This window comes from Bos grunniens, chromosome 19 (genome assembly GCF_055505025.1).
Source record: "Bos grunniens cultivar Pamir isolate PY7600 chromosome 19, Bosgru_T2T1.0, whole genome shotgun sequence".
Lineage (NCBI taxonomy): Eukaryota > Metazoa > Chordata > Mammalia > Artiodactyla > Bovidae > Bos > Bos grunniens.
This window is the reverse complement of record NC_141183.1, coordinates 23,031,500-23,054,958: the sequence shown is the minus strand read 5'-3', so window position 1 is coordinate 23,054,958 and position 23,459 is coordinate 23,031,500. Positions and strand designations below refer to the sequence as shown.

Genomic DNA, 23,459 nt, shown 5'->3' with positions numbered 1-23,459 from the left:
CCGGGGCGCTAGGGCAGGCAGAGTGGGGGCAGCAGGTGCAGTATTGGTGGGAGGAGGGGCTGCTGGGACGAGGAGGAGGGGGCCAGGCCAGGACAAGGGGGTGCCAGAGCCATGACCACTACCCCGCCCCCACCACCCGCCTCTCCATCTCAGTATTCCCCCTCCCATCACTCATAACACACATACCTCATCCAGCCTCCTCCCTGCTCAGACCTGGGGAGGGTGGGGGTGGAGGAGCCCCTACCCCTTCCCCTGGCGGCGGGTCTACAGGGCTGGGAGAGGGCGGGGCGTGTGACACAGACACCGTCCAGAAGGGGGACAGCAACTCCTGCCCTGGGAGCTCCTGGGTGGGAGGAGGGGGACACTTCCCTGCAGGCGCTACTGAATGTATGAGAAGCTGGTGCTGGGGTGGGGGGAGTGGGGCTGTGGCCAGAAACAGGGAAGGCGGTAGGTCCCTTCCCCAGGGAGGGGTTGGGGCCAGTAGGGGTGACCTGGGGGCTCCTACTTCTGCCCCACGTTGACAATCAGTGTGTCTGTTATGTGCGATTTTTCACCCCGTTGTGTTTTGGGTCAGGATTTTAAAGAAAGATATTTTTATGGTAATTGTTGCTCGTCTATTTTACTATATATTTATGTAATAAATATATGATGAAAATAACCCCCTTGGGCACCCCCCCCCTTAGACTTGCGTGCTGTTTCCCTGTATCCTCCCATCTGCTGGCAGAGTACCCACCCCCAAACTGACCAGATGGAGAGGTGTGCCCCCAGCCTTGGCCATATTTCCACCACCCCCTCCCCCTCCCCCCAGAACGAGCACACACCACAGAAGCCAGCTCAGCTGTGAACTATTGGATTTGAGACAGGAATAGAACAGATCGGGGGGCTAGAGAGAAAGAGCGGGGTTGGGGGAGAGTGGTTTAAATAGGGGAGGCTGGGGAGGTGCAGTGATGGGGGAGGGAGGCAGGTATTTACAAGAAGGCTCGGGGGGGCCAGAGGCTCATCTTGGAATATTTTATAACAATATAAATAAGATTCTGGTTTGCTTTTCCTTTTCGTCTCGTAAAGGAGAGAGAAGTGCAGAGTTCGATTCTGTACAAGGGGGCAGCGGCGGAAGGCCGGCCGGGCGGGTCACTGGGCGTCCACCCGGAAGGACAGCAGCTTCTCGGAGTGCATGTTGTTCAGGGTCCGCAGGTCCGGCAGCTTGAGCAGCAGCTTGGTGAAGCGGGAAGTCTCCGAGGGCCGGTTCTTCAGCACCAGAGCCCGAAGAGCCCGCAGCAGCGTCTCCTGGAGCTGCTCCACCGAAGCGGAATTCTCCATTCCCGAGCGGTCTGTGGGGAAGACGACAGCAGTGAGGCAGACTCCCTGAGCTCCTCCGACTCTGACGAGGAGGAGGAGGACGCGGAGGTCTGCGAGGATGCAGCGGTGGCCACGCAGCCTCCCCCTGAAGCCCCTCAGAGGGCCGACGGGGAAGGGGCGGGAGGGGGAACATAACGCCCTCTCCCAGGCCCTGACCCGAAAGCAGGAGATGCCTGCAAACCAGGAGCCCAGGCTCAGCAAGGCCGGCCCCCTTCCCGCCCCACCTGGCCACTCTCCCCTGAACAGGCCCAAGAGGGCCCTGGCTCCCCCGCTGCTCTGTGGTTCCCTCTGCCTGGGACGCCCTTCCCCCTCCTCTGCCTGGCAGTATCTCTACTTGTCCTTTGAGGCCCCACTCGAGTGTCACCTCCTTCCCCAGCTCCCCAGGCAGAAATAGTTGTGTGTGCTCCCAAAGCCCTTGGTTCATGCTTCTACTGTGACACTTATCTCACTGTTTTATAATTAGTCGGGCATGAGTCTGTCTCCTGAGCTAGACTGTGTCTGAATCATGTCTGTATCTCCAGTGCCCGGTGCAGGGCCTGGCCTAGAGTAGGTACTCCATAAAAGGTGTGTTGAATCGAACTGCGTCCGCCTCCTCCCCGGTCAGGCTCAGGCGAGAGCCTGACCTACCTGCAGAGACGAGCACCACCGCGGTGAAGAGGCCCAGCTCCTCCTCGGTAAGCGCCAGGGAGTTGAGCTTCTCGCTGAAGTCGAACATGGCGTTGAGCAGGTCCCCCATGCCCATGGCGCCGAGCTCCTGCAGGCTGTAGGTGGTGCGGCTCAGGAACATCACCGTCTGGTCCTTCACGTTGAACAGCGACGCAAAGCGCACCATCAGCACCTGAAGCGGGGACAGTCGTCCTGGGTGGGGCGGAAGACTTGCCAAATCGCCCCTACCCTTTTCTGAAGGGGTTACAGGTGCTGCCTTGGATTTCTCAGTCAAGACCGGGGCTAGTTTCTGAGTGGTCAGTGAGGCGGAGCGGGTGGAAGGATGGGGAACATCCCACTGGCTTTGGAATCCAGAGGGCCTGAATCTGAGTCTCAGTCTTGTCACTCCCTGTGACCCTGGGCAAGGCCCTTCGCCAAAGTGAATCTGCTCATGCCTAGAACGGGGGGTAGCGCTGTATTCTGAAGTGTTATTTTACGGTAGCAGGATGTGATTAGACCCCATTTGAGATGACATAAGTTCCGGCCATCCACAGGCAGGACTGGGTGGGATTCTGCCCCTTCCTAATCACTCAAGAGTAAGGTGGCCCCTGCCCACCCCAGACCCCCATTCTGCTGGATCCTTCCCAAGGTTGAGAGCAGGGAGCCCAAATGGTCACTCACCTCAAAGGTGCCAGCCTTAAGCAGGGTGACCTGGTCGTGCTGAGAAAGATCACGGAAACCGGGGATGTGCTTGGCAAACTCTACCACCTCCCGCACAGCGGGTGTGAAGCTCATGGAGAAGTCCTCCCAGATCTCCTGCACAGTTCGCCCGCTGCGTCCATGCGGGTACATGTTCATGGGACATGCCTGGAAAAGGGAAGGATTTGGGGAGGGGAGTATGAGCCAGGCCAGCTCAGATGGGCTTCCCTAGCAGGGCTGGGCCCCAGATTCTGCCTGGGTTAGCCTTGTGGCCTTGGAGCATGGGTCTTTCAGGTAAAGCAGCAATCAAGTGCCAGGTGGAGATCAGGGTTTCCCAAGCAGAGCCCCTCCTGCAGGACTGAACATCCTCTCTACACTTAGCCTCCATACACACCCAGCGACCCTGTGCTCAATCCGTTCTCCCCAGCCCCCTGCCCACCTCACCCCCAGTGCCCTCACCAGCAGAACGTTCTTGGAGTTGCCCTGCCGCGGACTGTTGACAGGGGCTTCGCCTTCGGGGGCTGGGTACACGTGGGTGGGGCACAGACGGTGCCCATTGCTGTTGGGCTGGTGGCAGCTGTGGTGGGCAGCGCCGGGGGGCCAAGGAGGAGGGTAGGAGGAGGAAGCCTGGCGTAAACTGTTCAGGGCCTCGTTGTGACGCTGGGCAGCCATGATGTTGTCATTGGCAGGCGGGCAGCCCTGACTTTCCCAGCGATGTGGGGTGGTGGCCGGACGGTTGCCCGAGGCATGGTTGGCATTGAAGTTGCCAGGTGAGGTGCCCAGTTTGTCATGGGCGTAGGTGAAGATCTCGCGGTGGGCCCGGGCTACCTGGGATATCACATCCTCCACTGTGGGCTCAGGACTTGGGGATCGAGGAGGCGTCAGCTGCTGTGGGAACTGGGAGAAGCCCACCAGGGGTGAGGGGGCAGGGGCTGGGGGCGGTGAGGGGCCCATGGGGCCCGGGGTGGGGTGCTGGGTGGGTGGGGTCTCCAGTGGGCACTGGCTGCTCAGCTGGTTGTTGGCCAGGTTCATGGCACTCTGCATCTCGGCCAGCATCCGCTGCTTCTCCCGTTTGGGGATGCGCCCAAAACGCACAGCTGTGACAGGATGAGAGCAGTGTCAGGAAGTTCTCACGCGCACTCACATGTTTCTCTTCCTTCCTCCTGAAAGGGCAAGCCCCCGAGGACTTGGGGTTCCATATCAAAACTAAAACCCAGAAGGCCACACCCATGGAGGGGATTTTCTAAGTAGGGCTTGTGGTAGGAGGGGACCAGAGAAACTAACTGGGAAAGAAGTGTGTGTTTACCCAAGCCCTGATGAAATATGGCCACCCCCTCCGCAAACGAGACGCACAGTCTTGGGACTTTTTAAGGGAGGGACTAATTCAGAAACCTCGAGTGGAAGAAAGGGGGAAGGTGCGGGGAAGCTGGCGGGGCCATGGTGCTGCCTCACCATCTCGAGACATGCCCACGGAGAGACACTTCTTGAAGCGGCATTGCTGGCAGCGGTTACGATTGATGCGGACGATGGAGCAGTTCTCATTTTTCAGACACCTTTTGTACTGGATGTTCTGCTGGATGCTCCGACGGAAAAAGCCCTGTGGAGCAGGGCAGCGAGTGAGCATCTTGGTCCAGGCCAAGATGTGTCCTGTGTGAGAGGGTCACCTGCCCCTGCCCTTCCCTCCCCTTGCCTCACCTTGCAGCCCTCGCAGGCATGCACGCCATAGTGGAAGCCTGAAGCCACGTCCCCACACACCTTACACAGCAACACCATGCCATTCAGCTCTGAATGGAAGAGAGGGGAGGCAGGTAAACGGGGGTTTCTGAGTGGCCAGAGAGCTGGAGGTTTTCTGGGCTGGAGACTGGGTGGGGGGAAGAGCTGAGGAGGAACTTCAGAATCTAGGGGGCATTTGGATGACCAGACGGGGCCAACAGCAGCTGGTGCAACTCTAGGAGAAATCCCTGAGGCCTGAGTAGGCCCTGGAATAACTGTCACATGAAGATCAACTCCCCACCTAGACCTGGACACCTTCCCTTCCCCCAAATCAGCTGGAAACTGACTCACTGGTGATGTTGCTGGTGCTCTTGCTGGGAGACACTCGGTTACTGTCTTCCAGGGCCACCTGTAGACCCCCTGGGGGGCTCCCATTATAGAAGGAAGAGGACGATGATGACGAGGAGGAAGATGAAGAAGAAGGAGAACCATCATCACCCAAGCTGGGCGGAATGCTCCCAAAAGAGCGAGCTGGGTCCTGGGTGAGGGAGCCAGTGGGTGATGGTGGGAAGTAGGTGGGGCAACCTTGGGTCAGGGACTGGAAGCTGCCATTCGAGCTGTCACTGTATAGGGATTCAGGGCTGGTGCGGTTTGGAGAGGAGCCACTGGAGCCAATATAGGTGATGACGCCACCTGGCAGGAGAACACAAGGGAAAGGGGTGTCAACTGTTGGGCACTCAGAAGTTAACCATGTGGCACCCCTACTCTTGGAGTCCCCAGAAGAGCCACAATAAGCAATTCCCCAACATAAACCAGACATGGCCATCCAACCCCTGCAACTCTTGGCAGGTACATTCTGCATCTGCCTTGCGTGTGAGGTACCTCCCTAGAGGCATGACCTCTGTGATGCTCTGTGGCCATCTCACATATGTACTGCTCCCCCCACCCCCGCCCTGGATGCCTTCCTTTAGAGTATCAAACGCAACTAATGACTTAATTGTCAGCAGCTGACCTGGGGATGGGAGAGCAGCTGAAAACCATTCATAATGCACAAGCTTCAAGAAAAACAGCCCAGCTGCCGATTTTAATACCAACACCATTCCAGGGATGAGACCATGGAGGGGCAGCTAGCCAACAGTGAGAACAGAGGTCTTAGAAGAATAAAACAATTACATTCTCTCAAAACTGAAAGACATCATCTCCAAAGGTACTGTTCCCCTGGCCTCCAAAATCAAGAGTCAGAGTAGGCTCTATCTCTGAATCCAGGAAGGGCTTAACAGTATGAGCTGCAGGAGGTGGAAGTGAAGAACAAACTGTCCAGCCTAAAGCTTTGGAATTCCCCCTTCTAGATCTCTCCGCCTGGTGACAATGACCTTGGCTCTCTAACCATTCAGGGACTTTGGCCCTCTAGTTATATTGCCAACCAGATGGCCGAGTTCCCATTGCATTAGCAGGATAAAAAAGCGACCTGTCTGCCACACCTTTGGCCAAGTACCTCGCTTGGCTTGCCATCGGTGGGGTGGGAGAAGGGAGGATCCCAGGACACGTGTGAGCCGACACAGGCCATGCCACCGTGTCTACAGAGGCATGTCTTGCTCACCCACTGACACACACTAAGTTGGGCAGGGCCGCCCTAAAATAGCTCAAGGTTGGTCAGGGTGAACCCAGTTCCCTGTAAAACAGTTGCACAACAGATCAGCTCCTACAGTTTCAGGGTTGAGGTGGGGGGATGGGATATTTATTTGGTGGTAAATGAACCTGACCTAGTTCAGCCATCCCCCAAAAGGAAGTAAGACTTTCATCCAAAGAGACTTCCAACCTGGAAGGAGGGGCACATTCAAAAGAGTCTGGTTTTAGATCTAGATCTACCACCAACAACTTGATTTGTGATCTAGAGGAAATCAACTCCCTTCTCAGAACCCCAGTTTTACTTTCAGTGGGGAAGAGAAAAGAAAGATGAAAAGAGACTTTATATCCTTTCAGCTATGTTTCTGAGATCTAGTTGTTTTCATGGTGGTGGTTTATTCCCTAAGTCGTGTGATCCCATGGACTGAAGTCCCCCACCACGCTCCTCTGTCCATGGGATTTCCCAGGCAAGAATACTGGAGTAGTTGCCATTTCCTTCTCCAGGGTATCTTCACCACCCAGGGATTGAACCCTGGTCTCCTGCATTGCAGGGAGATTTTTTACCGACTAGGGAAGTCCTTAGGAGGCAAGCTGCTTCTTGTTTCGTGGGGGAAGGGGTAAGAGTGTTGGCAGGACTAAGAGAAGAGATGCTGGGGAACAGAAGGAATTTGTATTGTGGAGAAGCTGACTCTAAAGGCGGTAAGGTGAAGTAGGTGCAAGAACAATAAATTGAAAAGGAGTGAGGAGAAAGCTAGATGTGAGGTCTCTTTGAGGAGTGTAAACATGAAGCCACGAGAGGTCAGGGATGACTCCGTCTTACTCTGCATCGGTTATGGCGAAGGGGGGCCCCCCTCCGACAAGCGGACAGGAAAAGGAGGCAGGCGGGGGCGGTGAGTCAGCCCAGCTTCACCCAGATCTCGGCGGGGCGGGGCGGCAGCCGGGCCCTCAGCCGGCCTCACGTCCCAGCTCCACGTGTGACTCTTGCACGTGGCTCCCCAACGAGGAACCCCAGTACCCGAGGCTCCGCCCTCTCCACTTCCGTCAATCGGGAGCAGTAGCCCCGCCCCCGTTCCGCCCCTCCTAGGAGTCCCGGGTCGGGGTCTTGGGCTGAGCTTCTAACACCGGCTGGGTCGGGACTACAAGGGGAGGAGAAGAGGCGGAGGGGGGAAAAATCACGCGTTGCCGGGGCAACCGGGGGGCGGAGCTCATTATGTAACGGGGCCGGGAGGCACCCACCAATGGGGTGGCGGCCACGGCTTCTGCTGAATGAAAACAAACGCAGCACGTGGGCCCGGCTCTGCAGCCATGTGAGCGCTCCCGGCTGCCTGGGCGCTCTGGGTGTCCTCCCTGGGGCAGAGCACCACTCTTGGGGCTCCTCAAGTGCCACTCCCTACTGTCACTGAGGGTTCCCCAATGAGATCCGACCCATTTCCCCAGTCCCTCCTGCCTGGAACCCGGGTCGCCCCTCTGCTTCTCAAGTTCCTGCGGACTAGAAGGGAAGAGGAAGATTGTAAAGAGGGGGTCCTCTTTCCGAAAAGTCCAGGCATGCCACAGCTGCAGCGGGAGGATAGATGGGGGCGTTTCAGGGCACTGCTCCAAAACTCCTAGTTACTCTAAACTGTTCATCTCACCACACGTACCCACTCTCTCCATTCCTTCCTTCCCCAGGATCTGAGTCCTTCTAGCTAAAGGGAGCTTTGGGAATCTGAAGGGTGACGGTGGGGCGTTTCCGGGCGCATTCCCAGGCCGAACAACCCGCTGTGGAAATCCCAGCCCCATGTCCATCACTAGCAAATCCCCTGACCAAGGGAGTCCCCAGTCCCTTTCAAAGTTCCTCTTGTTCCAAGACGTAGAGGAGAGGAGACAGTGACAGAGAAAGAATGATGGTAGCAAAGGAATCTTAGTACCTGTGTTGTTGTTAGAGTCCAGGGTCGTCATGTCTTCACTGGCTGACAGCGGTCATTCAAACTGGACCTTGACACAACTGGAGGTTACAGTTGCAGCTGTCGCCCCCTGGGCACTGGCCGAGGGCGGGGAGTGGACCCCCGCGGCTCACGATCAGGATCCGAGGCACTCTGCAGCAAGGTCTTGGCGGGGCAGGACTGCAGCCCTGAAGAAGGGTAGAACGCTGAGGCACCGAGGTCTGTTTTGCATGGGAAGAGCAGAGAGAGTGTGGGGGAAGGGGGCGGAGGGAATCAGCCTGCAGTACTTCTGGCTAGAAGGTAGCAAGGAGGGTCGGGTCTCTGCAGTGCACGGGGTGCCACTGCCTGACGACTCCGCAGCGCTGCAGGGTATCGAATCTGGAGCTCCTTGTGCAAAAGTCCCACAGGGAGAGAGGCTGCAGTCAGGAAGTAAGTAGGTGATGGGGAGAAACAGGGCACCCAGGCGCAAAGAAGCGAGACGTGTGCCCTGCTACGTTCCCTCGGCAGCAATATTTCACTCTGCCAATCTCAGCCGCCTTTTGCCCCAGCCTTTTTCCCTGGGACAGAGGGCTCTGCGCAGGCGCCAGCAACCCAGGGTTCCCGGGCCGCACGCGGCACTGGAGCAGGTACCATGTGATCCCAGGGAGCGCCTCGTGCCCCAGTGACACACTTTTCCAGCAGCAGGCACGTTGAGCTCGGTGCGCCTGCGTAAAGCCGAGGCTGTCGGGATATGTAGTCCGTTGGCAAAGTGGGCGGACTGCGTTTATTTCCCCATTTCTGCCTTGCACAAGCTCTTGCTGGAACCGGGGAGGAGCTGCGAGCCTTGTGGGGTGGAGTGCGTTGAAGAGTCAGGGTGGCGTGTTTGGAAAGCTTGTATGGCAGAGGCATGTGAATTCCTGGGGAGGGACTGACAAGCTTGGCGGCTCCCTGGGAGATCAAAGCTAACAGCCCCTTTCTGCAAATCTTGCAAACGTGAGGGCTTCACGTGATTGTGGGACTGACCCTGCCTTGAGGTTAGTGGCCACACGAGAGAGAGATGATAGGGGAGGGAGATAGCCCCACCGTCAGGAGCTTAAGCTCCTGCAGAGCCAAGTCCTGAGAGGGAAAGGAAATGTGACCCCTTTTGCGTTCTACTCCCCTTTGGGAAAGGAGTTGCCATAGGGGTTGAGGATGTCCCTGGGGACTCCCTGTTTGCTTATATGACACCACCCCACCCACTCAAGGTGACTTTGGGGTGAGTCATTTCCCTTTGTCTAGGAAATAAAAAGGACAAGGGAAGGAAACTGTGGTGAAAGTGTTTTGAGGTCCTAAAATAAAAGGACCAGAGGTAAGTCAGGGCTTGGGGCACCCCCCCAGCTCCACCCCCAGTGCTTCAGGGTAGTATGGGTTTCATATGGGAACACAGAGATCATCTTAACCCCTATCCTTTACTGATGAGAAAGGCTTAGAAGGAGTGACTGGCCCAAGGTCAGACAGCCATTGCTGGTTTCATTTGCCTACCATCAGGCAGTGAGCTGACATGAAAGTGAAACATTGAACAGGGGTTAAAAACAGCCAGCATCTCCCTTCAGAGGAGCAACTCTACCCCACTGGTGAAAGCGGGTCTCCAGTGGAGGTCTATCATGGTTTTTTTGTTTGTTTGTTTTTGGGTTTTTTTGGCCTCACCATGCAGCTTGTGGGATCCCTGACCAAGGATTGAGCCCAGATCCCTGGCAGAGAGCTCGCAGTCCTAACTGGACTGCCAGGGAATTCCCGGGTCTATCCTGTTTGAGGACTTGGGTGTGGGGAGAGCTGAGAACCTCTTCTTGAAGCAGCCCAGTGAACCCGCGCCACCTGCTGCTTCCTGCTAATCCCTCTTCAGTCCCACTGCTCCTAGGGAGGGTTTTGTTTGTTTTTTTGCACAATGGAAGCCCTTCCCCACTTGTTCACAGACCACTCCTGGGACAGCATTGATGGATGCCTGGACACAGCCATCAAAGAGGTAGAGAAAAGGAGGCGTGTGGACCCCGGGGAAGGAGTAGGCTGGGTGGTGAGGAAGTGAGTAAGCAGAGAGGACTGTGATGGTGACAGAAGGGGAGGCAGCTGGGCAGCTGGCCTGACCACTCGCTGACCCTCTGCTTCCCTGGGGAAGACAGATGGACTCCCTACAACGGCCTGGGATTTAGCTTTGTTCCCTTGCCCCCAAGAACAGTGGGAGAGAGAAGGCAGTGGGCTCTTCCCTGGGCTGCCCGAGCCCCTTGGCCCAGAGCTGGGAATCTTCAGCAGAGCGTGGGAGGGCCTGGGAGGGGCTAGGACAAACAAGGAAAGAGGCTTTTCAGGAAAACTTGGTTCTGAACTTGGCCTCCACCCCCTTTCCCTCCTCCTTCAGGGCTCTGGAGGGAACCCTGGGAGGTGATCTGCCTTATGCAGCACTGCACGCTCTCTGTGCCCTTTCTGAGTTTCCATCAGAGCCAGGACCCAAGCCCAGGGACCTGCCACCGCTGGATTCAAAGTCAGGGACCTTGGCGTGACCTCTAGCTCCCCACCAGCCTCTGCACTCCCTTTAGTTGCCCTGTTTAGCAACTACAGCTCTGTTTGCTGCTGTGGTGACCCTGCCCACCCCTTGTTCTGCTTGCTGGTGTTTATTCCCATGGGGGGAGGGCCAGGGGTCAAGATTCCCTCCCTGAGTTTACAGCCAGTGAGAGGGAGGAGGAGGCAGAGACTGCATGAGCTGAAATGCAGTCAGCCTAACTCTTGGCAAGAAGCTGGGTTGTTTTGCAGTCTGTGTGAGGTATGAAAGCGGAGGCTGGGAAGGAGGAGGCAAAGGAGGGGGGTTCCTTCTGGGTCCTCCTTCCTCTGAACCTCTTACAGGGCCCCTCCTTTTCTCCCTGACAAGTAACTTTGGGATCTTCCTTCTAAAACTGGAGAGAAGGATACAGAATAATGAAGAGGCAGGATTCTCCCTTTGTTCCAGAAGCTTCTATCTATCCACCCTGTTCCTCTCTCTGTCAACAGCTGCTGGGAAAAGGACAGAGACTATGGGACTCAGAGCCACCAAAGGGAGGGAGAAAAGGCTGGGTTGTCTGGCCTTTGGGGACCTGTAATAGAATCTAGCTTTGGCCTCTCTTTCACTTCAGCCTTGACCTAAGACAACAGGTGTATATCAACATGGCCTCCGACCCTCTCCTGCCAGCTGGACATTCCAGTTCTCTTTTACACACACACATATACACATGTGCACTCATGCACCATATCTCCCATAGCCAAATTCAGCCCAAGAATTTGGACCCTTAATAAATAGTGCTCAGATAGAATCCAAGACCTGGCACAGCAAAGCACATCTAGCTCCATATTGCCCACACTTCTGCACAGATTCCTCAGAGTCTGAGATTCCAGACTGACCTCACCATTTAGGGACAGGGTGGGATCCTGTATGTGAGTGTGTTTCCAACTATGTCTTAAATTCTCTTGGATTTCTTTGATATGGGGAAGACAGCAGAGATAGGGTAGAGGAAAGGAAAAGAGTGAGAGCTCTAAGCTCTGGCCCGAGTGTGTGTGTATGCGATCGTAGAGACCGTATGTCCGAGTGTATAAGCGTGAATGGCAGGAGTGTGCATGGATGTGTGTGTTTGATCCAAGACCTTTTCTTCTCATCAGTAGGACACTGTGGGTAACAGGACAACACCTTGTGCAAATCCTGGGTGGCCTAAATCTTGACTGACTGACTGACTGACTGAGGAGGGTGGGTCCTTGCTGGAAACCAGGTCAGGCTTCAGTAAGTGTCTTCCTCCCCCGCCCCTCTCTCACCGAGAGAACCATTGCCCCTGGGAAATAACCTACCTGCCCAGGTGATGCAAACCCCAAGACAGAAACTCTGGGAATGCCCTACACTCAGGCAGCAAGCCCTGCGCTGGGAGATACTCATTCCCAGCCCTCCTAGGTCTTTTTTTCCTGCTCTCTGAAAGGCCAGCCAGCTTTCCCTAACCCACCCAGAGCTTTGATGTCTTGGGGAGAATTTCAAGAGAATGAAGTAGGAGGGTTAAAGTCTGAGTTAATTTGTTCTTTGAGGGAGATGGAAAAAAGGAGGGTGAAGTATGATCCAGAGCTGGGTTACATGGATGTGTTTTGCCTCAGATTCTATCTTTACCTCAGTACTCCTTTTTCCAAGGAAAGGGAATAATAAATATGTACTGAGTACCAACTGTAGGCTTCCCCAGTGGCGCTAGTAGTAAAGAATCCACCTGCCAATGCAGAAGACCTGGAGACATGGGTTCGATCCCTGGGTCGGGAAGATCCCCTGAAGGAGAGCATGGCAACCCACTCCGATATTCTTGCCTGGAGAATCCCATGGACAGAGGAGCCTGGTGGGCTACACTTCATGGAGTCGCAAAGAGTCGGACACAACTGAAGCGACTTAGCATGCACACCAACTATATGCCAGGCACTGGCTAAGTGTATTACATAAATTATTTCACTGAATATCCACAACTACCCTGTGCAGTAGGTCTCATTCTGAGTTTAGAGGTGGGCAGTCTGAGACCTAGAGATATTTATTCACTTGCCCAGGATGCTTCAGAGACTAGGCGATTTGCCTTGAAGCTGTATTTGAAGTGAAGTGTGTAAAACAGAGATGTCACGTTAAATAATGGTGGGAAAAAATAATAGTGGAGTTAATGGAGGTTTTGGAGGTGCTAAAACTCCCCCAGCTGTCTCTTGGAACTACCAAGAGACACAATGAAAATGGGGATGTTGGAAATTCAACCCCGAGCCTGTGGATCAAACTCTTTCCACTAGCAAGCTGCCCATCCTGGAGAGAAGGATTACACCGAGTGGAATGTCTGAGCTGCAAGCTCATCCTGGTGCTACAAGTGAGGTGTGTCACCACGAAGGGGAAGCCCGAGCACCCCTTGCTCCTGACCCCACAAGTACCTTAGCCATCTAGAACCTCTCACTCACTCCAACCACTCTTCTTCTTCCCTTAAACGCCTGCCTTCCTCCCTCCTCCAGTCTCCTCTTCTGGTGAGGTAGAAGGGGGCAAGAATAAGGTGCAAACAAACAAACATACAATAAGACGAACTTCCTCCCACGTGCTACAACTAAAGCTCAACTAAGATGTGGTGCAGCCAAATAAATAAAAGACAGAGTTCCATGTTATCTGCTACAGAGGTGATAACTGAAGCAGGCATTGAGCTTTTTTAGTTGGTGATGAGGGGAGAGGGACACTGACATGTAGGTCTGGGCCCCTTAAAGGGCCATGGCACTTCCTTCCAAACTGTTACTCAGTCGTGTCTGACTCTTTGGGACCCCATGGACTGTAGCCTGCCAGCCTCATCTTTCCATGAGATTCTCCAGGCAAGAATACTAGAGTGGGTTGCCACGTCCTTCTCCCAGGGATCTTCCTGACTCAGGGATCAAACCTGGGTCTCCTGCATTGCAGGCAGATTCTTTACCATCTGAGCCACCAAGGAAACCTGCTTCTTTCTAAGGGGTATATCAAGAATGGATTGGTTAGGGGGGAAATGGGAATCGTTTGGCGGTCCAGTGGTTAGGACTAGGCACTTTCACTACCAGGTCCCTGGTCAGGGAATTAAGATCCCACCAGCCACGTGTGGGATGCCACCCCCCCAAAAAAAGGATTTTTTGGGTTGCATGACCTCCATCTTGCTCGAAGGCACCCTCGGCAGGGGCTCCATGAATGAAGACTGCATGGATGCCCTCCTCCCTTAGGAGCCTTGTACGCGCAGACCCTTTGGTGGTAACCATATCTACATGGATCCCTTGGTAGAAACCAATTGATATGGATCTATTGCCAGAAATGACTTGTTACATATTTGGTTACCTTTATAATTCACTGAGTTGATTGACTTTTCCAGTGAAACAAAGTTCTCTTTCCTTGCTAACAGTTCAAATATAAGCTTCAGTTAAAAAAAAAAAAAAAAGAATAGATTGGTTAAAGGAGTATGAAAGGCCACCAAGGACAGACAGAAGTTGTATAAAATGCCATAAGGAAACGACAACTTCCTTCCCCATTTACCTGCTTAAGAGACGAGTACTTCTAAAAACAGTCCTCTGAGAGCCACTCATCATCCTGGGTCAGTGCTTCTTCAGCAGATGATTTGGGGAATTCAATGGAGGATTCCCCTCTCTGAACCCAGGATCCCACCAAAACCACAGGATCAGGGAGGTGACATGGACCGCCTTTGGCAGTAGAAAACTAAGCCCCTGAATACCCTCCTTCTGGCATGGAGTTCCCCCTGCCAGGTTGAAGGGCGGTGGCATCCAGCACAGGCTATGCCAAGGCCATCCTGTCCGACCTTTGTATGCTCTGCTGGAGCCCAGGGCTGGTGTCATCTTCCAGGTTCCTGCACCTGCCCACTGGCTGTCCTTGAGCCTCTGTAGGACGCACACACACGGGAATGTGCAGGGGGAGTGGTGGGGGCGGGGATGCCCATGTGCCTGCCCCTATTTCGATCGTTTACCCCAGCTCTGTCTCAAACCTCCGTGTCCAGCGTCTCTCCTCATTCCTTGGGTCTCTGCAGATCTCCTCAGAGCTGCCTGGGGGAGGCCAGAGGCTCATGACAGTCCTCGTGAGCAGGATGGACCTTGGAGGAGCTGCAGCCTGGGCAGGCATTAGGGGCTGAGTGTAGCTTCTGGGAGGCTTACATAAACACTGGCTGGGATGAGGAGGGAAAGAGGGATGCAGTGGGCAGCCCAGGGAAGAAAAGCAACCCTGGACAGCCAGCTCAATCTGAGTGGAAAGAAGGAACAAGGCTGGTTTTCCCTCCTCCCATCTCTCTCCCCTGGTTTGCAACTGTTAGTTGGTCTGGAAAGACTGCAGTATCTTGGGGGAGGGGGCAGGCGAAGGAGAGGGGGAGGATGCAACTTCACAAATTTGGGATCCCTCCCCTTTTTCTAAATTGGGGGTCGGGGTGGGAAGAAGCAATTTGCCAAAGAGATTTTTCAATGCCACAGGAAGGAGCTTTGGCTCATTAGAATGCGCAGTTTGCACCCTGAAAAAAAAAATCTGTGCTGGTTGCAAAAATGCAGACGTGTGTAGGGGCCCAGCAGAGAATTAAAAAAAAAAAAAAGCGCTAGCTCTGCAATGCAGGATCTGCGAAGTTTTGATGCGGTGAGAAAATGTGGGTCGTGCTCAGTTCGTTTGCTTGTTCCTGCTAACCTACTGTCCGCCTGACTCCAGCATCGTCTCACATCCCAGCGAGAGGCACTGCAGTTCAGAAACAGGGTCACGGGTGGGGGCCAGAGCCCAGGGCTGGGACCAGGGGTCTGGGGTTAGAGTGCTGAGACAGGATACTATGGGGCTGGGAGGACTGGGCAGAAGGGAGGCTGGAGGGATGGAGGGATGGAGGCTGAACTTGTCTCAAACTCCCAAGGAAGAGTTTGTTCTCCAGCTGGACGGGGTTAGTGTTCTTCCAGATCTCACCCCCACCCCCATCCCATCCCTCAGCTCCTCCCGATCCCCAGTTGGCAGAGGGATTTTCCTTTTCCTGTCTGCTCACCCTGCAGATCACTGCTGCAGAAAGAATCCTGAGCTCTCCAGGTTCTAATCCTGGACGGAGCACTCACTGTATCTTTGGGTGGCATCCTCCTTCCTAGAAACAGGGGACCCTGCAGCCTGACTGGAGGAGCCCAGACTGCAGGGAAACCAAGTCTTGGCTCTGGGCTGCCATTAGCACATCAGTTGGAGGGCTGAGGCTGGCATTCTGTGTTCTTGGCTTGGGGAGGCTTTTTGTTCGTTTGGGGCCTAGGGCTCTAGGTTGTGTAAATGCCAAGGGGCTGCCTTGAAGGAGAACCTGCCCCAGGGGAAACCATGTTGCTTTCCTGGGTGTTTTCTCCCCTGGTGGCTAGCGAGAGGCAGGAGACGCAAGCAGGGTAAAGAGCCACGAGACGGGGGAAGGGAGCCCAATGCCTTTTCACTTCTTCCCCATCTTTCCTCCTGCTTCTCCGGTCGGTGGAGGACCGGGCCGAGTGTGTCTGTGCCGGCCCGAGGCTCACGCGGGCTGCCGGGGTCACATGGCCCGGGCATGTGCAGCCTGCTCCATTTCTACCACAACAACTCGCTCATAAACAGCCCGGCTGCCGCGGCGGTGGCGGCGCAGACATGTGCGAGCGAGGGGGTGGGGCACGTGGCCCTGCCCGAGCCAAGGGAAGGCGCTCGCTCAGCACGGCCTCTTCCCCTCCCCGCGCTGGCGCTGCCTCGCCACAGGAAATTCCTAGTGCTCCGCTGCTGCTGCAAAACATGTTTTTGGGAAGTGACTTTCAATAAGTATGGAGTCGATGGACTATTTAAATGGAGACAGAACGGATAATCAGTCGGAGACCCGCTTCTGCCCTCCCTTGCCCTCTCTGGGATCCCTGGAGGGCTGACCAGGAGTCACGTGTTCCTAATTCTCACCTGTTCCTTCCTACTAAACTGTATGAAATTAGAACCAACCAGGTCCCCGTGGTGAGTGAGCACTGAGGTGAGGGGCTGTGGTTGCCTAAGCCAGGGGTGCTCAGGATCCACTGGTGGTCCCAGGATTAGTGGTGGGGTCAGCATCACCTGGGCACCTGTTAGAAGAAATGCAGGTTCTCATGTCCCATCCCAGACCCATGAATCAGAAACTCTGGTGGTGGAGCCCAGCAGTCTGAGTTCCACCCAGCCCTACAGGCGAGTCTGATGCTGGAGAACCATGGCTCTGGGTCTCTGTTCTCTAGCAAACAATCCTGTAGGAGATTCTATCCCATAATCTGGGGAAGGTCTTCCTTCTTCCTTTGTGCTTCTTTATCTTAAAGTATAGCCAGAGAGTGTAACTTGATTCATTTTGACTCAGTGTGAAAAGCATTTACTGAGTGCCTACTGTGTGCAAGGATTCTGGAAATGAGAGCAAATGAGTAGTGAGAGGATAAGTAGCTGAGACATGATAGGGTAAGGTTTGGGGGGAAGAATGAGGGAAAGAGAAGGCCAAGACTGTTTATCCTTTCTCCATCTTCCCTACATTTCTTCCTGAGGCTCCTACAGAACAATCCATTGTGGTTTAAACTGTTTTGAGTCTAGAGGTAGAAACTGGTCCCTTGTCTATTTTTGCTGGCCTTGGGAACCCCAAACTTGTTACAAACATAGGTCCTTTGACTCCCCATGCAAAACCAATAGTATGAGCACCATCATACTCTTCAGTTCAGTTGCTCAGTTGTGTCTGACTCTTTGGGACCCCATGGACTGCGCCATCAGTTCAGTTCAGTTCAGTCGCTCAGTCGTGTCCAACTCTTCGAGACCCCATGAATCGCAGCACCCCAGGCCTCCCTGTCCATCACCAACTCCCGGAGTTCACCCAGACCCATGTCCATCGAGTCAGTGATGCCATCCAGCCATCTCATCCTCTGTCGTCCCCTTCTCCTCCTTCCCCCAATCCCTCCCAGCATCAGAGTCTTTTCCAATGAGTCAACTCTTGTCATGAGGTGGCCAAAGTACTGGAGTTTCAGCTTCAGCATCGTTCTCTCCAAAGAAATCCCAAGGCTGATCTCCTTCAGAATGGACTGGTTGGACCTCCTTGCAGTCCAAGGGACTCTCAAGAGTCTTCTCCAACACCATAGTTCAAAAGCATCAATTCTTCGGCGCTCAGCCTTCTTCACAGTTCAACTCTCACATCCATACATGACCACAGGGAAAACCATAGCCTTGACTAGACGAACCTTTGTTGGCAAAGTAATGTCTCTGCTTTTGAATATGCTATCTAGGTTGGTCATAACTTTTCTTCCAAGGAGTAAGCGTCTTTTAATTTCATGGCTGCAGTCACCATCTGCAGTGATTTTGGAGCCCAGAAAAATAAAGTCTGACACTGTTTCCACTGTTTCCCCCTCTATTTCCCATGAAGTGATGGGACCGGATGCCATAGAGGCACACAAAGACACACATTCCTCAGGGTGGGGTGGGGGTGGGGTGGCAGGGGTAGGGTCAAGAAATGGAATGAGGTCCCAAAGGGTTGGAAGTACCCTCAGGCAAAATGAGTTTAACAGATAAAAAGCAGGAAGAGCCTTTCAGTGGGGGAGGGTGGGGACAACCGTGGCCTACTCTAGCTTCCTGAGACCCAAAAACTGACCAGAGGAAGCAGAAGGTCTCTGAGGGCAAGTCACAAAGGCTTCTGAGAATGAAACCTGAGCCTTGAAAGCAAGGTGACTGGAGAATGGGGGATGGACACAAGAAGGGTTCCCTCACACAGGCAAGCAGAGAAAAAATGGAGCATGGGAGGGAAAGCCAGGGATGGGGCCTTGCTCAGCCTTGCCTCTCTCCACTTCCCTCCTCCATCACAGGTTAGCCTCTCAGGAGCAGAACTCCCATGACTTGTCTCAGATGTGACCAGTTGACTTACAGCCTCTCCATGCTTCATTTTTTGAGGAATATGCTTTCCTCCGGTTCTCACAGAGCCCTTTCTCTCACTTCTCTGCAAGCTTTCCTCTCTGTGTCTGAAAGGCACTGGGCTCAAGGAGCAGACAGCCCTGCAGGTTCAGCTGCAATGACCTACATCGGCTCTCCCCTAGGCCCTGGTGTGGGGGTGCTGAGGTTTCAAGACAGGAACTTGGGAATCTAGCACAGATCTGCAGATGATGACTTCAGGGAGACAGGCTGCAAAATCTGCACTGGTGGACTGTGAGGTAGGGTTGAGTTCTCACTTTGTCATTTGTGGACAATATCAGAAGACTCTCCTATCCCCCCAACGCAAAAACATTTCTGAGCAGTGACCCACTGGATAGGAGCCAGAGGTCTCTGACAGGCCTGGTCTCTATATTCATTAGATTTGGGAGTAGTTTTTGCCCATTACCCATTCTCACTGAACCCATTCCAGTCGGCTGGAAAGATCTCCTTGGCCCTGAGGTAGACCAACAAGTTTAGATTTCAACTGATTTATTTCAGGAACATGGAAGCTTGGTAGAAGTAGTCAGATATGCAGAAATCCACTCCCAAGCTTTACTATTAAGAGACGTACTTCCTTAGACCCAATGGCTCTGAGAAGGATCCACAAGGAGCCCCAGGGCTCAGGACCATGGCTGCTGAACCTCTGCTTCCAGCTACAGGCCTTCTGGAACAGGCAAGACAGGTTCTAAAATAGTTTTCCCCCACCCCCACCTCTCACTACGAACCAGTGTTTAGGATGCCCACCACCTCCAGATTGTGGATGTTTTGCTCTGGCAAGGAAATCCTATTATGGGGATAGGAAATTAGGTGATGGTGACAGAGAATGATAGATGAGCCTTTTGCTTAGCAGGCAGAGAGAGAGCGAGAGCGCGCGAGCGAGCAGGCTATACAGGATTGGGTGGCTCTCCTGTCCAAAGGGCTTCCCCTTGGCCAAGCCCCACCCCAAAGCCCAGGAAGTCCAGAGCTTGGCACCCAGCCAGGGTGAGAGCATTCCTCCGGACTCTGACAGGCCGTGGGGGATGGTGGTAGTGCTCCTACCGCGAGGATGGGGGAGGGGAAGGAAACGCGCAGGGGAGGAAATGACTTCGGAGGGTAAGAGGTGGGGAGCTATTATAGTTCTTGGTCCCACGAATCCCTTTTAGAAAGAAAGGCTGAGGCTGAATGTCTTCCCAACAGCCATGCGAAGGGTCTGCAGCTTCAGAGCAAATGACCCCTAAGTCACCTCTCTGCTCAGGGTCACCACTGAAGTCCTGAACAGTCCTCTGGAGGTTCTCTGTCTCCGCGTCCCTAACTCTGGGGCTGTGGTTGAGCTCGGGAGACCCCGAGTGGCGAAAATCTGGAATTGCAGCTGGGCTGGGGGAGGAGTCCATCGGGTCTCCCTCAGCCTCTCCACCAGGGCCCCTCCCTTTTCCTGCACTAGGCCCAGAACTCTGGAAATAGCACCTGGTAACCGGAGCGCTGACAGATGCTGAGTTATAGAAGGGCAAGTGTCCTTTACGTTCTAGCTTCATTGCCTTGGAGCTGTTTCGCTGGAAAATAAGTGCCTTAGGACTCCTCCCATTCCCTTCCACACATCTCTCTTTAGTATGCCCCTGGGTAGTGTACCTCTTGGCTACAATGGAAGTCCCCCTGTTTGTGGCCCAAGAGACTTTTAGCCTTTGGGTTATCTACTATGACCTCTATGACTCTGGAGGGACAAATGGCACCCGACTATTCTGATTTTAAATTTACCCTTCCTTTTCTGAGCACTGCTTAATGTACAACCCTTTCTCCTAGTCAGCCTTCAGTCGCATACCTTCCATTACCCCAATTCCTACCCAAACCCTCAGTCTCACATCTTACCTGGGGAAAAGGAGTGGAGAAGAAAATGGACAAAGTCTTTGTGAGAATTTTCCCAAGGAAAACGGTTCCCTCTGTTTAGCTTCACTTGAAGAATTGATGCTTTTGAACTGTGGTGCTGGAGAAGACTCTTGAGAATCCCTTGGACTGCAAGGAGATCAAACCAGTCAATCCTAAAGGAAATCAGTCTTGAATATTCATTGGAGGGACTGATGCTGAAGCTGAAGCTCCAGTACTTTGGCCACCTGATGTGAAGAACTGACTCATTGGAAAAGACCTTGATGCTGGGAAAGACAAAGCAGGAGGAGAAGGGGACAAGAGAGGATGAGATGGTGGATGGCATCACCGACTTGATGGACATGAGCAAGCTCCGGTAGTTGGTGCTGGACAGGGAAGCCTGGCATGCTGCAGTCCACGGAGTTGCAAAGAGTCGGACACGCCTGAGCGACTGAACTGGCTAGCTTTTCCTGGTTAGTCCCCTTGCTCTGCATCAAACCTTACCACTGGACTGATTTTTACTGTCCTGCCCTCCCCTTTCCTCCAACATGATCTTCCAGGGCTCTACCCATCCTGGGCAAATGTTCTCAACGCTGGGAGAGGATTCTGCATTCTGGAAATAATTTGCAGCTTGAGGAAACAGCCCATAGAGGAAGAACTGTTTTCAGTGTTGTTGGGGAAAGGGAGGTGATGGAGGAGGCCACAAACTGAAGGCTCACTCTAGGAGAGGTCACGTTCCCGTTATCCGGCACATAATTAAAGAACTCAGCTGGTATTCGGGGATCTCCGAGAGCTCTGCCAACATCGTGAAGAACTCTAGGGAAATCAAGTACAGGTAGTCAAGTTTACAGCTAGGGATTAAAACTCTACCCAACTCCTCCTCCAAAACAATTTCCTTTCACGATATCCCTCCTCTTGAATTTGCCTCATCTTTTAGTTGTATGATCCTTAAAGCTATCAGCCAGGGAGTTACGTGGGTTTGAAATAATCTTAAGTAGAGGCAGCAACAGCCCCCTTTTGCACTCCAGCCCTCAATCAGCTTTCCTCTTCTCCCCATGCTGCTGCTCCACATTCACCCTGAAGGGGGCACTTTTGTTCAGTCGTTAAAAGTCCTTTTGCCAGCGAAAAAGGAGCCGAAGAAGGAAATTTAACAATTGGTCACGTGTTGGGGGTGGGGTCCTCGCAGAGGTTTCTGGGAAGGGAAGGGAGGTCCACGTGGAGTGGGCGGGACTCGCTGAAAGTTTTGGCGGGGCTGGCAAAGGGAGAAATATGCCCGAATTTGAGTTGTGATTTTATTTGGGAAAAAAAAAAAAAGGCAGCAGAGAGGGTGGAGGGTGTGTCCTGCGGAGAGGCCCCCGCGGAGGGGAGAAGGGGAGCGGCACGCAAGCATCCTGCTCGCGGAAGCCTGGAACGCAGGGCAGGGTTTTTGCCAGAAAGAGCTCTGGGCCGGTGCCGAGCTTCAGAGCCGGAAACTTCTGTGGCTCCATGCTGGTTCCCCATCCCCCAATCCTCCAGAAGGGAAAGGTAGCCTCTCCACCCGTGGGTCTCATTTCGGTGCCCTGTGGAGCTGGGCTACTGCCAGCTACGCAGCCCCAGTCTTTATTTACCTTTCCGAGAGCCTCAGGAAGCTGCAGAGATGAATCTTCTCTTTCTGGGAAGAAGCCAAAGCAAGTCTCTTTATACTACTTAGTTCTACCCCACTATTAGTAGGGAAAGGCAACTTCATGCAGTCTTAAAGGTGATCTATTTCTTTTTTTTTGGTCTGGGGAAACCAGGACCCAGACTGGTAAAAGGGTTTGCTACATGCTTTTTCCACACTGTAGGCTTTCCATTCAAAGAATGTAGGTCATGGAAATGGGATTCCGTCATTCCAAAAGTCTTAAGAATAATGGTTGAAGTGTTGGCTTTATCTCCATCCATACACTTAGCCAGAGGGCAAATGGAAATGGTCACTATCCCATTAGGGATGAAATAGGCAGAGAAGTGTTTAGGGACTTGATTTATGGGTCCTATGGTTTACCTCAGGCTCCTTCTCAAGCCAGCAGGTCTACTCTCTCCCTCTTGGTCTTTACTCTTTGGTATCTTATGTCCTTATGTGTCCTAGTTTAGGGATTATCACAGTTTAAAACCTAATGATAGGGCTTCCCTGGTGGTTCAGTGATAAAGAATCCGCATGCTAATGCAGAAGACACAGGATCCATCCCTGATCTGGGAAGACCCCACGTGCCTCAGAACAACTAAGCTGATGGGCCACATCTGTTGAGCCTTGCCACAGTCGGAGAGCCACAACTACTGAAGCCCAGGAGCCCTAGAGCCTGTGTGCAGTAACAAGAGAAGCTTTCATAATGAGGAACCTGTGCACTGTGACTAGAATAGCCCCCACTCTCTCCAACTAAAGACCCAGTACAGCCAAAATAAATAAATACGATTAGTTAAAAAAAAAAACTAATGGTTTCGAAGCAAAAATTCTCTTCCTTTTTAGAGAGTTTCTCTTCCCAAGTTTCAGTTTTCTGGTAGTTTATTCACCTCATCCAATGAATTGAGATCAAGGAGATCAGACATCAAATTCAAAATTCCAGCCTTTTGGGGGAGAAAAGCATGTTTACTTAGTCTGAAGCAGTGAAATCCTAGATTTTGGATTTCAGTGCTGTAAAGTTTTCAGGAAAAAAAAAATGTAGGGAACTGATGTAGGATTGCCAGCTTTTTATTTTGCCAAGGACATTAAAAAACTACCACTACCAATTGCTGTGTACTATCATCATCATTTTAGAAAGGTACATTTCAACATTTGCAAAATAGCAAGTATGTGATCTCTGAGTAAGTGACAGTATTAAGCCACCCTGCCTTAAATTTTGGTTTCGCTGGTGGCTCAGACAGTAAAGAATCAGCCTGCAATGTGGGAGACCTGGGTTTGATCCCGGGGTTGGGATCAAAGATCCCCTGGAGCAGGGCATGGCAACCCACTCGAGTATTCTTTCCTGGAAAATCCACATGGAGAGAGGAGCCTGGCATTAAATTTACATGGGCGCATTTGTTATTTGTAGACGTATTTATTTATCTTTGTTTGCACCGGGTCTTCATTGCTGTGTACAGGCTTTCTCTAGTTGTGACAAGTGGGGGCTACTCTTTCTTGAGACGCTCGGGCTTCTTTTTGCAATGGCTTCTCTTGTGGTGCACACCCTCAGTTGCTTTGAGGCATGTGGAATTTTCCTGGACCAGGGATCGAACCTGAGTCCCCTGCATTGGCAACTGGTTTCTCATCCACTGTACCA

At 53.2% G+C, this 23,459-nt stretch overlaps 1 protein-coding gene and 1 long non-coding RNA gene across 3 annotated transcripts; both read right to left on the bottom strand.

Moving 5' to 3' along the window:
- Nucleotides 1–834: 834 nt before the first annotated feature.
- NR1D1 (nuclear receptor subfamily 1 group D member 1) lies at nt 835–8,485 on the bottom strand. 2 transcript variants are annotated; one of them, XM_086357818.1, is made up of 8 exons: nt 7,947–8,485; nt 4,765–5,106; nt 4,396–4,484; nt 4,153–4,297; nt 3,160–3,797; nt 2,683–2,868; nt 1,984–2,194; nt 835–1,328 (listed from the first exon to the last, which is right to left on the bottom strand). In XM_086357818.1, exons 1-8 carry the CDS (start codon nt 7,975–7,977, stop codon nt 1,129–1,131), a joined length of 1,842 nt encoding a protein of 613 aa, XP_086213944.1. In that variant the 5' UTR covers nt 7,978–8,485; the 3' UTR covers nt 835–1,128. The 2 variants fall into 2 exon arrangements, with proteins under 2 accessions (XP_086213944.1, XP_086213945.1); XM_086357819.1 differs by lacking the exon at nt 7,947–8,485 and adding an exon at nt 6,860–7,224.
- A 10,338-nt stretch (nt 8,486–18,823) lies between these two features.
- On the bottom strand, nt 18,824–22,437 carry LOC147351697 (uncharacterized). Its single transcript, XR_015147624.1, has 2 exons — nt 21,795–22,437; nt 18,824–21,003 (listed from the first exon to the last, which is right to left on the bottom strand). It is a non-coding gene; the product is annotated as an uncharacterized LOC147351697 (long non-coding RNA).
- Between the last annotated feature and the right edge of the window lie 1,022 nt (nt 22,438–23,459).

Coding starts and splice junctions, on each gene's coding strand:
- NR1D1 (XM_086357818.1), bottom strand. CDS start 7,977: ATGACGACCCTGGACTCTAACAACAACACAG. Junction 5,107..7,946: donor GGACTCTAACAACAACACAG/GTACTAAGATTC, acceptor TTCTCCTGCCAG/GTGGCGTCATCACCTATATT. Junction 2,869..3,159: donor ACTCCAAGAACGTTCTGCTG/GTGAGGGCACTG, acceptor TCCCTTTTCCAG/GCATGTCCCATGAACATGTA.